This window comes from Cyanidioschyzon merolae, chromosome 16 (assembly GCF_000091205.1).
Source record: "Cyanidioschyzon merolae strain 10D DNA, chromosome 16, complete genome".
NCBI lineage: Eukaryota > Rhodophyta > Bangiophyceae > Cyanidiales > Cyanidiaceae > Cyanidioschyzon > Cyanidioschyzon merolae.
In genome coordinates this window covers 638,388-651,186 of record NC_010142.1, presented here as the reverse complement: position 1 = coordinate 651,186, position 12,799 = coordinate 638,388, and the positions used below count along the sequence as shown (strand labels likewise).

Genomic DNA, 12,799 nt, shown 5'->3' with positions numbered 1-12,799 from the left:
AAATCGTAGACGACTTGCTTGTAGGATACGTATTGTATACGGAACAGGGCGAGGAGGACTGCATGCCACTCCCATGTCAGTCATAACACACTGCGCAGACGCTTGCGCACCACTGAAAGAATGAAGCATATGCGCTCCGTGCCAGACTGCGAACCCCGGGAGCGCGCCCGTCTATCCGCAGTGATCTGCAATCCACGGCACTGTGGAGACACAGGTAGCCTGACGTCTCTCCATCCATGCTCTCTTTCAAGTCCGTAAGCAGCTTGATTCATCGATGTAGTCTCAGTAAGCAGGGCATAAACGACTGTTCCAGCACCAGACGCTACTGTAGCGCGCATACCAGGGGCGGCGGCTATTGCGACTACGGCGGCGGCGCCAAACGCTCCCGTCAACGTCGCCAATCCGATGCGATCGACAGACGCCTTCGCTAGGCAGGTTTGCCGACACCGTCGCGGGGGCTACTTTCAACCTTCAGTTGAGCACTTTACGACCAGTTGGCGTGGGCGATCACCAGTGTGGCCGTTGTTTCAAGAACTGAAGACGATCTGTGCCAACATCATCACCGCCGTCACCATCAGTACACCTACGATTGCTGCAATCACCAGTTGAGGGTCGTTGTGCTTCGAACAGCGCGCTCCGGGAGCGCGCTGTTGCTGCCCCATGACAACCATCGAAAACAATGTGCGGCTTACGTTTCGTGGTGCAATCTCCAAAGCTCCCACACGGCACGGGATCGTGCGGACAAAAGTAGTGTGCACGCTTGGTCCCGCGACACGTTCGAAGCAAACGATCGCTGCGCTGCTCAGCGCTGGCATGAACGTCGTGCGGCTGAACTTTTCCCACGGCACGCATGACTACCACGCCGGGACGATATCCATGCTTCGTGAGGTTCTCGCTGAGACCAAACGTACCTGTGCAGTCATGTTGGATACGCGCGGTCCCGAGATTCGGACGGGTCTTCTCTCTGAAGAACTCCACGGTGAAGTTGCCTTGAAAGCAGGGCAAACCTTTACGCTGTATAGTAATCTGTCTGATCCTCAACGGCAACGCGGCAACGCAAAAGGAGTCTTCCAGAGTTGCCGAGATCTGAGCAGCATTCTCTCTCCTGGCGCGCAAGTTCTCATTGATGACGGTCTGATCGCTCTGACCGTGGAAGAGGTGTGTGCGGATCAGGTTCACTGCCGAGTCATGAATGACGGCGTTCTCGGTGAGCGCAAGGGAATCAACCTGCCTGGAGCAACCTATAACCTACCTGCACTGACGGAGCAGGATATGCAGGACATTCTCTTTGGCATCGCGCAGGGTGTGGACTTTGTGGCCGCCTCGTTCATTCGCAAGCGCATTGACGTTGAGCAGATTCGCTCGTTCCTCAAAGAACATGGCGGTTCCGCAATTCAGATCATCAGCAAAATCGAAAACCAGGAAGGGTTAGAAAACTTTGACGATATCCTGGAAGCCAGCGATGGAATCATGGTCGCTAGGGGTGATCTCGGTGTAGAGGTACGCCTTGAGCTCGTTGCAAGCGCGCAGAAGCATATGATCAGTAAATGCAACGTGGCGGGCAAACCAGTCATCACCGCGACTCAAATGCTGGATTCCATGATCAAGAACCCGCGGCCAACCAGAGCAGAAGTTAGCGATGTTGCGAATGCAGTTTTCGACGGCACCGATTGCGTCATGCTGAGCGGCGAGACAGCCAAAGGTCTCTATCCGGTGCAGGCAGTCCAAACGATGGTGAATATCTGTATGGAGGCGGAGCGTGCCCTCGACCACGCTGCCGTCTTCCAGGCGATCCGCAACTTTGCCCGCAGTCATGAGCTGTCGGTCACCGAAGCGATCGCATCTTCCGCAGTGAAAGCAGCGTATGACCTCAAGGCAACCATGATTCTCTGCCTCAGTGAGACTGGTAGAACTGCGCGGCTCGTGTGCAAGTATCGTCCCAGTTGCCCGTGTCTGGTGCTCACCTCAAACGAGCTCACCGCGCGGCAATGTCTGCTCTCTCGAGATTGTTTTCCCGTCGTCGTTGGGAGTATGATCGGTACAGAGAGTCTCATCGCTCGGGGTCTGCAGACTGCACGCGCCAGTGGCATCGTTGCCACCGGTGACTTGGTGATACTTATTTCGGGAATGCGAGAGGGCGTCTCTGGATCAACGAACCTCCTGCGAATCATCACTGTCGAGGCATAGAACAAGGCGAAGCGTAGGCGAGTGTTCACCGTTGCGTTCCTGAGCCTCAACCCGAGCATCCCTGAGGTGTAAAGCGAAGTGAGGCCCTAGTGCAAATAGGTCGCTTCAAGCGAACAGCGGCAGTTCGATGCGTGTCCGGTGCAGGCGACATTTTCCCGAACCGTTCTACGCTACTCAGAGAGGTTTGAGTGAGCGCTCGACGTCTCTGGAAAGCGCGTCCATAGAGGGAGCGCGGTGCTCTCAGGAGCGGAAGCGAGCAAGACCCCAGACGGTAAGCTGCCGACACCACGCAGGTCGATTCGGCTTTTTGCAGAACGCACTGGAGAGCTTTCGAAGTCAGCCAGCACAAGGCATCTGCGAGTGAAACCGAACCCAGGGTACACTGCGTACCAACTTCATCGTTGGAACTACGCTGCCGAGCCGTGGCACCAGCACCAGCACCAACAGCACTGGCAGCGCCCGCGTAAGTCGCTCTACAACAAGCAGTACCGGCAGTCGTTGTTGCGGCAGCTCAGCGACGTCAACGACGGTGCGCTGCGTCCCCGGACAAGGGCGGTACGGTAGACCTTCGGGTTCCGGTATCGGTGCCGGATATGCATAGTACCGCTGTTGCGTGCGGTTCCCTGAAACGTAAGCGGGTCTTCGACACCGACCAATAACAGAGGGCTGGAACCCCGCGACCGAAGCGCACATGGCTCGCACCAGTGCTCCGATACACAGCTGCAGCTGACCGAAGTTGGCGGTCTCGAGCCTAATTCAGAGACACCCTCCACGTAAACGAGTGCATCACCGCTACCCAGACGGTGTCGTGCGACAGGGCCATGAATGAGGTTCAGCGGGCAACCGCGGCACTCACACGGACCCAAAACGACGTTTCAGGTGCGTTGTACTACACGCTGAGCGGTCATGCGCCCCGCAACTGCTGGTACGCACCGAGCAGAATATCGTTGCATGCTACGTGTTTATTCACAAAGCCACCGCTGGCTACGGCGTGGCGATTCTATGTCCCGAGCAGCGCCAAAGCAACCCGTGCTCGAGAAACAACATGCACCGACACAGGCCAGGTGCTCGGATTCGCATCACATGCGGTATTCGTGCACGAGTATCCGCAAGTGGAACGCGACACCGTCAGGGTAGGCGAACGCGTGTAGGTTCACCGGATTCGGTGCGAAACGTCGCCTGGCAAGCTGCACTAGGTGGCAACAGTGTCAACAAGACGCTGTTGCGAGATTCGGAGGCGTATTGGATGAATGCCGTCGTGGCTCGCGAAAACGAGCTAGGATTCCGCCGAATGATCCGTTGCAAGTTGATGCCATTTGCAGACTTGCCTCGAAACGATGCTAGAGAATACCATCCACTCGTATCGTCCGTGCATGCACGTGCAAGCTGCCTCGTGCACCTACTAGACGAAAATCATTGCTTGATTTTGAAGCTGCTGTTGTTGCCGTTCCTGAAATTCGATGAACTGTTTGATGGCCGCAGCCATGGGCAGCAAAAGGAATCTCAGCAACGGAATCAGTGGCAGTAGCGGAATCGCAATAATGGTACCGATCAGAGATATCCAGTAGAGCGCGATGAAGACGCCAAGCCACCTGGCAGACTGGACGCTGACGGCACGAAGGCCTATAATGTCAATGACGATGTTGGTGCCACACACGACTCCGTCAATTATAGTGCTCTGCAGATTGCTGACGTCGTGCGCAATCAGCGCATCAAGCCAAGTAATGCTAAGCAAGACAAAAAAGATCGCATCAAAGAGCAGCAGAATTCGAAACGCGCGAACGCGTCTCTCATGCATTTCAAGCTCAGCAACACTCAAGTCGAAAGCGTCGGGATCACCGGTTGCCATGGCCTCGTCATGCGAAGCGTCCCTGATGAAGAGCGAACGGAACTGCATCGCTGCCATGCGCAGCCGAGATTGCTCTGCAGCTTGACGCTGCTCTTCGGTACGGAGCTGCTCCTTGCGCTCCAGCGCTTCTCGATTCACTGCAATGGCATAGGATTGATCCGGCTGCGACACCAGTCGATGCGCGTGGATTTCCCAGCTGTACTGTGCCGACAAAAAGTCACCAATGGCTGCGCTGAGCATTTCTGGACCTTCTTCATCCTCTGGGTCCAACTCGACATCCGCAGGGTTGTTTGAGGGCCCCGGCTCCCTGCGCAGCGCGTCATAGGGCTGGGGCGTGAGCGCGCTCCCGCTCGTTGTGGGGTCCAGCGGTCGCCGCCATCGAAAAAGCCGCCTCCAGAGACGCTTCCAAGTCCATCGCTTTGGACGTACTGCTGCGTTAAAAAGCACTGGTTCATGGGTGACACCTTGCTCTAAATCCAGCGTTTCGGCGTGATCGAATGGAGCCAGCTCGTTTGGATCCTGGCCTCGGATAGGGACACCTTCGGAAGGAGCATCCTCGGGTGCGGGCTCAATCTCCAGCGTGTTGTCTCCTGCGGCAGTTTCCTGGTGTGCGAACAAACCAAAGTTTCCCTGTGTGGCGTTCTCAACTTTCGCAGGCTCCTTTCTTCGGCGTACCACAACACCATCCGGTTGCTGGGGAAGCGGGTCGTAGCGTCTGCTACGCCGACTAATCCTGGAACGCTGGTTCGCCGGGCGCTGGCGACCTTTCGACCGCGTCTGCGTTGACGTCCCGTCCACATCGACACCCTCAGAAGCGAACTCGCTCGCGCCTTGGTGCACAAACTCCAGGTCCTCGACGTTGTCGTCGTTGTCGTCGTCGTCAGCGTTATCAAAATCATCGTCAACGCCAGCGACGTTGCTCCAATCTTCCGCCGCGGCAAGTGAAGTCGAGCCTGCGGCACTAGGCTCGTTTGCGCCTAAATCAGGAGTGGATCCGTACTCAACGCATCCTGGTTCGGAGCATGACCCCGTGGGTCTCGGGAGAGACCAGCCTTGCCCTGCTTGATCCCATTTGGGCTCTTTGTCTGGGCCCTTGTCCGAGCTATCGTCCCCCATGCAGCAGGGTTATTCGCTCAAAACTGCTGCAGCGTCTGGGGCCAGTCTGGGCTAGGCGCACGTCGATTGCAGGGTGTCACGGGCAGCGCACCGATGCCGCCCCGAATCCATCCATCCAGGCAGGCAGGCAGCTATCCAGGCAGGCAGGCAGGCAGCCATCCAGGCAGCCATCCAGGCAGCCAGCCAGCCAACGCTTCCATACACCGCGTATCGAGTGATGCGGGCAGGCATCGCGGCTACCGCAGTGCATGCTTTGCAGGGGGGCTAGACAATCCTCCACCGACTCCGTGGAGCGGTAACTGAACTATCAGCATGGACTGGGCGGCACAGACACTACATCCTGGACGAGCATAGTTGGTAGCGTTGGGTGCACGTTTGCCGGCGAGATCGCTGCTTCATCAGTTGTTGTGTTTGCGGGTATATCGCTAATAATCAGCGTTGTGGACAAGGAAGCGGGTGCGCACTGACCCGAAGCCCTGGTAGGTTGGCGTTCACGTCGCGTTTGCAGGTATATCGCTATCAATCAGCGTTGTGGACAAGGAAGCGCGTGCACACTGACTCGAAGCCCTGGTTGGTTGATAGTGCCGGCAGCGCTCTTTGCAGCGACTCCTGGCGTGGAGCTTGCCCTCGGCGTTTAGACGGCACACAGGAGCAGTATGGATGCCCAGGCAGTATGCGTGCACCCGTTAGCGCTTCTGAGAGTATCGGAAACCTACACACGGTCCCTTGAGCGGCTCTGTGCCGGGGCCCGGGGAGCCTCTAGTGGCACCCAGGCTACTGGGCGTGTGGTGACACAGGGGCTTGTCTTTGGAACGAGGCCGGACTGGCCTGCGGAGACGGCCGTGCTGCATCTTCAGTGTGCCGCTGCAGTTTCAAGGTCTTGTTGTTGGCGCATTATGGCTGTAGCGGAGTGTGTACCTTTCACGCCACACCATATTGAACGCGTCTATCAGGCGGCGCGTCTGATGTATCGGGAAATGACGCTTCTCGGATGGTACGCAGCTGGAAGCGCGAGTGCAAAAGACGAATCGACAGCATTAGACGCTAGTCAACTAAGCGTCGACGCCGCGATCATGCATGAGTTTGTAGAAGAGGCAATCTGGTTGGATGTCAAGTTTGCGACGTTGACTCGGGAAGAAGACGGAGTTGTTGCTACTGCTGGTGCTGCGGCATCAGCGGATCCTAATGTGCGAGTCTGGCTGATAGCTCCACGTTCAGAAAACGACGGCAAGGAGGTAGCGGCGGGGGCAGCGGAGGTTGCTTGGGTGCCGCGGACACACACCATTAAGCAGTGGGAGGAGTTTCTCGGCAGCTTACACATCAGACAGCTTTCTCTGCTCGTCGAGGAATCCGAAGCCGAGCGATACGTCATTCAAACGCTTTTTTGGGGCTCGTCGTCATCACATTCGAATGCTGGTCGTATTCACGCGGGGACTGAAAGCGACGATAAAGAATCATTGGGCGCAGATGTTTCCGCACCTGGGCACGACCAACCGTCGAGGACTCGGGACGCTACCGACACATGCGCGACAGCCGCACGCGTTTTTTCTGAACGCATCATTCCGACTGCGCTGCGCACCGAAAGCTGCCCGAACGTCCAGGGTGTCAAACATGCACAGGCAGTCAGTACAGCTGATTCGACGGAGGATTGCGTTAGCGAGCCAGCCTCGGATTCTTGGAGCCAAAGCGAGGTCCTCAGCATGGCGCTGTCGCTAGCGTTGCGCAGCGTACAGGACTCGGTGAGCTGCAGCCGCCTCTACGCAGAGCTCTGCGCTCTCGAGCAGTCTGTCTGTGCGCTCGAAGAGTGTGTGCGCGGCGCTCGATCCTTTGTGCAGGAGCTGCAGAGCCATCAAACCTCGGCGCAAACGAATGTTAGTCTATCCGAACAAGATGCTCAGCGATGGTCACGCCTGCGACGCATCCTGGTCGCCTTGCCGCCCTATGAGGCATCAGCTGTAGCAGCCGATCGTCGAACAGCATCCCAGCCGATACTCGACGGCTTGCACCGAAGCCTAGCCATAGAGGCACTCTGCAGCGAGGTCGCTGGTTTAGGAGCCCTGTATGACCGCTGGCAGCAGCTGCAGCAGGAGCAGCGACCGCCGACCACGGCAAAAACCGGGAATCGTACACCAACCTGAGCGCATTCGGTCGTATTCCAAAATCATGAGACGGCCCACTCGGGGCATTTTACCTTCTAAGCGGTAGGCCCCGTGAACCGGACGAGCATGCAGGTCATGCGCTTCGTGATCCTCTGCACTAGTGCATGCCGAGCCAAGGCCTGCATCGCCAAACAGCGACGCATGCCGCATACAATTACGAAGCGGAAACTCGGTCCGCAGGATTCGTTCTAGCACCTGATTTTCTTCAGTATGACGAAGGCAGGCTTGCATACGCCTACTGTTGCAGCACGAACGGACGACGAGACCGTATCCTCGTCGGATGAGCGGCGCCTCTGGCGGACGTCCTCAGCGACATAACGAAGCCGTTCCCTCTGGACATTCTATCGGTACCGACGCTGGCAGCGTCCCAGGGGGCGCTCACGATAGACTCCGCACCGGATGGAACCAGCGAAATGACCAATATCTCCGAGGGCAGACATGGGTCCCGGAACTCGGTGGCAAGGCGTGGAGCCTCGGATGCCTTCCCGAACGCAGATACCCATCGCGGAATCGAGGCATCACGGTTGGTGTACACACGATCCTACATCGAATCTTTAGCCCTTCAAAAAACCAAAAAGGCTTCCACGGCACGGTGCCCAAATTTGGATGTGTTGCACTATATCAAGCACCAATGCGCGCTTCAAATTCGCACGATAGCACACAAGTGAAAGCTTGCACGCATCGGAGACAGCAGATCGGACACGTGGCAGGATGCATGCAATGCCGCAGCCTGCGATGCGTGTCGCCATCGACGTGCATGCCAGTGCGGAATCGCAGGAGAACACGTGTCCTTGGAATGCACGCTGGGGTTGAAGAAAGAAGCAGCGGTGCAAAGCGTTCAGACTCGGAAAGTAGGGATGTTTGGGGTCTGCGACAACGGCGACGTCACGGTGCACGCTTCATAGGTCGTGTGCGAGCCGCGCGTGCTCTCGGGCAGTCCGCAAGAACATAGACGCGGTAACCGGGTGGTTTCCGGATTTGCTCGGCTTGAACTGAAGCAGACGCTTGTAGTGCAGGTTGACATGCATAATGCGAGGTCGCGTGTTGGCGCTCGAGGCAAAGCTAGAGCAGACGATTGAGCTTCAGAACCCGAGCGCGTGATTTTAGCGACTCCGCGGTTCTTTTTGGGTGAAAACGACCGTGTTTGAGAATACGCGACCACGAGCCGTAGCCGAAGAGATCGATCCCCTTTCGCAGTTCGGCATCTTCTTCGGCTGTGAAGTGGACTTTGGCAAAGCTGTTCAAAGGCGGTGGTGGCTCCGGGAGGGTCCCAATCTGGGATATCAGCTGCTCCGCTCGTTTCCGAACGGACTGGTAGCTCCGATGCGGTTCCTGTAGCCGGTCCTGAATACGATTCAGGATGAGTCGCCAGTGGCCCACGCCACAGGCCCGAATGCCGTCAAGTAGCGCCTCGTCCTCTTCGGGGGTGTATCGAACGAGGGGGCCGAGCTTGATGCCGCCCTCATTTGATAAAGGAAGTTCATGACCGCCTCTGGTCGCCGGCTTCGTTGGCTGCGGGGAACCAGGTCGCGTCATAGGTGCCTGTGGCTGCGACGTAGGACGAGCTGGCTGTCTCCCGCCCGCATCTGACTCGAATGCCGGCGCAACAGGCTCATGCACACGTTTCCGCCGTTTGTGCTCCGATACCTTCTCCTGTGTAGCGACATATTCATTCGTGGTCAGTGATGAAGGGTGTCGGAATAAGCGCGCCCCTTTTGCAGCAGGCAGACGGGGTGCGGCTTTTCCTCTCTGCCTTTTTTCATCTGGTGCGTTGTATCGCAAGGCCTCCGCAATGGCATCATCTGTCGGATCCACCTGTTTCGCAGCAGGTTCCCGGTCTTGGTCCGCGGCTGGTGTCGGAACTCGCGTTCTCGACTTCACATGCTCGGTTTGCTGTTGATCCACCGTCGACGACGCTTCCTGAACCCGCGTTGACGATCCTGTGCGCCCATGCTGCGCAAACGCTTCATCCAGCGCAGATTCAGCGTGTTTTGTTCCACGAGGTGCTGGTGGTACCGCAGCGCTGGCTGGCGGCGTCGACGTTTGCGACCTCGAAGCGCTCTTCTTGGTCGCGAGCGCGGTGGTCTGTGCCGCTTGCTCACCAACTGCAACAGCTACTGGGGCAGGTCGTATTTCCGCTCTTTTTCCCGGTGATCGCGAAAGGTTCTCATTCCCGGTTTGCGTCCTCTGCGGCCGTGCAGTCGTCTCAGAGAGTGCTTCGGAATCGAGTCTCGACGGAGATGCGGCTTCATGCCCATGCGGATTCGCAGCGTTGTGCCTTTCGAGCATCGCAAGCGCTTCCAGCGCTGCAGTCAACGGTGGCTTTCCAAGCCATTCAAGAAGCGCTTCCACATACTCCGTGGCCATTGGGAGCAGGCGGTCCTCTGGAAAAAGCGATGTCGCCAGCTGTCGCTGATCCAGACCAAGATACTTGTTGGCAGAAGCCGACGATTTCTTCGCCTTCGAGGAAGACTTTTGCGAAAGCGGACTATGCTTTTTCGCGAATATCGCTTCCAACTCGTGCAATCTCACACGCGCCAGACCGGATGCGTACGATGGATCCTCCTGCACGAGTTCTTCTAAAGGTTCCAGGTCTACCTGCCAGGTTCCACGGTTTTGCAACCGCTCCATTGCGTCCATGAGCACATATTGGGTGAGTAGTTCCAACATAAACCGCTGGAACAGATCCTGACACTTCTCGAATGAGCGCGGATGCGATGAATGGATGACATTCGCCACTTCGAGAACCTGGTCTGAACTTTCGAAAAGTGGATTTAATCGGAAACGATCCCTCAAGTACACCACCATTGTTCGCGCATGAAGTCGCTCGAGATATACAGAGCCTCCAGCGTACTCATGTAGGTGCGAAACCGCCTCATCTGCCGCTAGTGCCCGCCGAAGGAGCAGGGTTCCTATCGGTTCGTGCGCAGCGAGCTCCTCGAGCGACGCTGCAACCTTGTCTGCCTCGTTCATGACTGTGCAGTCGTCCTTAGCTTCCATGGAGCGTGCTTGTTAGAAAACGCACCAAAAGCAGAGGCCCAACGCCAGCAACACAGTCGACGCGCAAGTTGCGTGCAGCCGCTGTCACCGCAGCACCTGACACGAACTACTAGCAAGACTTGATGAAATCTGCGCGGTGCAGACTGCGCAGCAAACACTAGAAACCCACGATGCAGCTTCCCTTGTCTGTCTGTGTGTGTGTGTGTCCAGCAACTACGCGGATGACGCTGGCCTCCCCTGGGAAAGAAAAAGAACACTCCACCACCGAACTCGAACCCGCTACGGAATCAGTGACAGGTCCCAAGCCTATATCCACGATGAAAGATGTCAAGAAACTACGTTCCAGTGACTGGCACCAAGTCGCTCGAGTCTCTCTACAGAGCGCCCACAAGTACCGCTCGATCTATGAGCTGTTTATCGATCCCGGAGGTCGCCGCTCGCGCGCAATTCTGCGATTCGAAACCGCCTCGCGCCAGTGGGGCGAAACGGACGCTGCCACGTACCAGCGCTCAGGTCTGCTGCGAGATATTCACGAGAAGTGAGCCATGGGTTCAAAGATATGAGCCGGAGATATTTCAGGTGGAGCGGTCACACTTGGACTTCAGACATGCGCTTCAGAACTGCTGATTTAAACGGCAGTGAACTTGTTCCACGATTGGCGTTCGTACTATCGACGGTTTGGCGACCGGGTTGCAACTCGTGTTACGCGAGTGAGCGCACGGCCTTGTACAGCCATGTGAGACGAAGGCTTCGACTCCAGAGGGTTTCCAGCAGCACACTTGTTATACCGCCGCGGACCAACTTTCTTCGGGCGTACATTGTTTCTAAGGCTGAATTTGAAAGGGACGAGGACGGCTCACGGCTTGCTTTCCGACTCCCGTTTGCTCGAGACCTTGACGAGGCCCTCAACTCGCCGGCCTACGAGCTGGTGCTCACCGGCATGGTCGTTACGGTCTCGGCGCTGTACGCTTTGGAAACGCTCCCACAGCTATCCTTAGAGTTGCGGGAGCTCTTCGTGCGAATTGAGGCAGTTATCTCCGGGGTTTTCGTCATAGAGTATCTGTTGCGTTTTTATTCCCAGGGACTGGACCCCCGATACCTCCTGAGGAAAGCCATGTTACTAGATTTTATCAGCATATTCCCCTTTTTGATTGCTCAGGGTTTGATGAATGATGCTTTTGAGCTACAGTTCGTGCGGCTGCTGCGCGTGCTGCGCATCTTGCGCCTCGAGCGACTCGTCGAGGAGGATACGTTTCGGCGCTTTTTCCTCGGGCGCGCCGATGCTGCCTACGCGGAATACAAACTTCGAATCGCCCAGATTGTTTTCACGCTCGCCAGCATCATTTGGGTAACGAGTGGTTTGATATACGATGCTGAACATGGCGCAAACCCACAGTTCCAAACATATTTTGATGCACTCTACTTCTCCATCGTCAGTTTGACGACGGTTGGACTCGGTGATTTAGCACCACGTACGCCGCTTGGAAAACTGACGATATCCCTGGCGATTCTCGTGGGTGTTGCCATTATTCCTTTCCAGCTTGGTCAACTGGGAAGGGCGCTTTTCGCAACAGAAGGAGGCTCGGAACATGGACCCGATGACCCTGCCGCCTTTTTCGGACGAAACGCACGCCCGGTTGAGTGCCAGCGCTGCGGCCAGAAGCGGCACAGCTGGGATGCGCGCTACTGTCGAATCTGCGGAGAGCGCTTGCCGAAAACTGTGAGTAACGGTGCGAATGGCTCGGTCGCAACATCATCTAATGACAAGCCTGACAAGTCGCCAGATACTATCAGGGAATCCTGATCGATGTATCATCCGCTGTGGGAGAATGACAAGCATGGTTAGCTACCTTACTGAATCAATGGAAGATGCGTTGATCGAGGACGCCACAGCGTTCCTGAGCGGTTTCCAGAGCAATGGCCCTCGCGACATCCTCACGTGCTTTGATTTGCTCTAGATACCGCGGTTTGTCTCGTAGTGTGCGACGTGCTTCATGGATTTGCGCATATCGCCACGGTGCGATGGTTAATACACGAACTGGAGATGCCTGACGAGCTGGGCGCGGAACAGACTCGATCGCCTGCTGTGATTTTGAAAGAACATGGTGCGGATACTTCCCCGGAGACGTCGGCGTCTCCTGCCTTGCGTGTCAACCGGGTCCGCTGCGCCTACCGCTGGGGTCATGAAAGGCTTCTGAATTGCCGCCGAGTAGATGCTGCGTCGCCATAGGCAGGCAGCGCAATTCTGTGGGGCTCTGATCGATCAAGTTCCGCCCAGACGCGGCAACAAATGCGGCGCGCTAACCCGCCGCGCTTTTGGGTACCGCCAGCTGCGGCAAACAAACTGAGTGGTTTGCAATCTGGCACCTAGTTGATGATGGCGTGACCGTGCGTCGATTTGACTACACGAAGAGTTTCGAGATCTGGTATCTCCTATGGCGCACGCCGAGGCGCAAGGATCGGAAAATGCTTTACGCTGCAAAAAAAT

The 12,799-nt window shown here is 56.8% G+C and overlaps 5 protein-coding genes and 2 non-coding genes across 7 annotated transcripts, besides 1 other annotated feature; 4 read left to right on the top strand and 3 right to left on the bottom strand.

Annotated features, from left to right (window-relative positions):
- Nucleotides 1–660: 660 nt before the first annotated feature.
- CYME_CMP260C (pyruvate kinase I) lies at nucleotides 661–2,187 on the top strand (the record flags this gene model as incomplete). Its single annotated transcript, XM_005537847.1, has 1 exon — nucleotides 661–2,187. The coding sequence occupies one exon, from the start codon at nucleotides 661–663 to the stop codon at nucleotides 2,185–2,187; it is 1,527 nt and encodes a 508-aa protein (XP_005537904.1).
- On the bottom strand, nucleotides 978–2,847 carry CYME_CMP259T. Its single transcript, XR_002461529.1, has one exon. It is a non-coding gene; the product is annotated as a hypothetical transcript (transcript).
- Nucleotides 2,499–4,490: a sequence feature (possible transcribed region).
- On the bottom strand, nucleotides 3,590–5,152 carry CYME_CMP257C (hypothetical protein; the record flags this gene model as incomplete). The annotated part of the gene is made up of 1 exon (XM_005537846.1): nucleotides 3,590–5,152. One exon carries the CDS (start codon nucleotides 5,150–5,152, stop codon nucleotides 3,590–3,592), a length of 1,563 nt encoding a protein of 520 aa, XP_005537903.1.
- Nucleotides 5,153–5,808: 656 nt separating this feature from the next.
- On the top strand, nucleotides 5,809–7,290 carry CYME_CMP256C (hypothetical protein; the record flags this gene model as incomplete). Its single annotated transcript, XM_005537845.1, has 1 exon — nucleotides 5,809–7,290. The coding sequence occupies one exon, from the start codon at nucleotides 5,809–5,811 to the stop codon at nucleotides 7,288–7,290; it is 1,482 nt and encodes a 493-aa protein (XP_005537902.1).
- Nucleotides 7,274–10,060, top strand: CYME_CMP255T. The gene has a single exon (XR_002461528.1). It is a non-coding gene; the product is annotated as a hypothetical transcript (transcript).
- CYME_CMP254C (MYB-related protein) lies at nucleotides 8,374–10,311 on the bottom strand (the record flags this gene model as incomplete). The annotated part of the gene is made up of 1 exon (XM_005537844.1): nucleotides 8,374–10,311. One exon carries the CDS (start codon nucleotides 10,309–10,311, stop codon nucleotides 8,374–8,376), a length of 1,938 nt encoding a protein of 645 aa, XP_005537901.1.
- Nucleotides 10,312–10,870: 559 nt separating this feature from the next.
- Nucleotides 10,871–12,115, top strand: CYME_CMP253C (similar to voltage-gated K+ channel protein; the record flags this gene model as incomplete). Its single annotated transcript, XM_005537843.1, has 1 exon — nucleotides 10,871–12,115. The coding sequence occupies one exon, from the start codon at nucleotides 10,871–10,873 to the stop codon at nucleotides 12,113–12,115; it is 1,245 nt and encodes a 414-aa protein (XP_005537900.1).
- Between the last annotated feature and the right edge of the window lie 684 nt (nucleotides 12,116–12,799).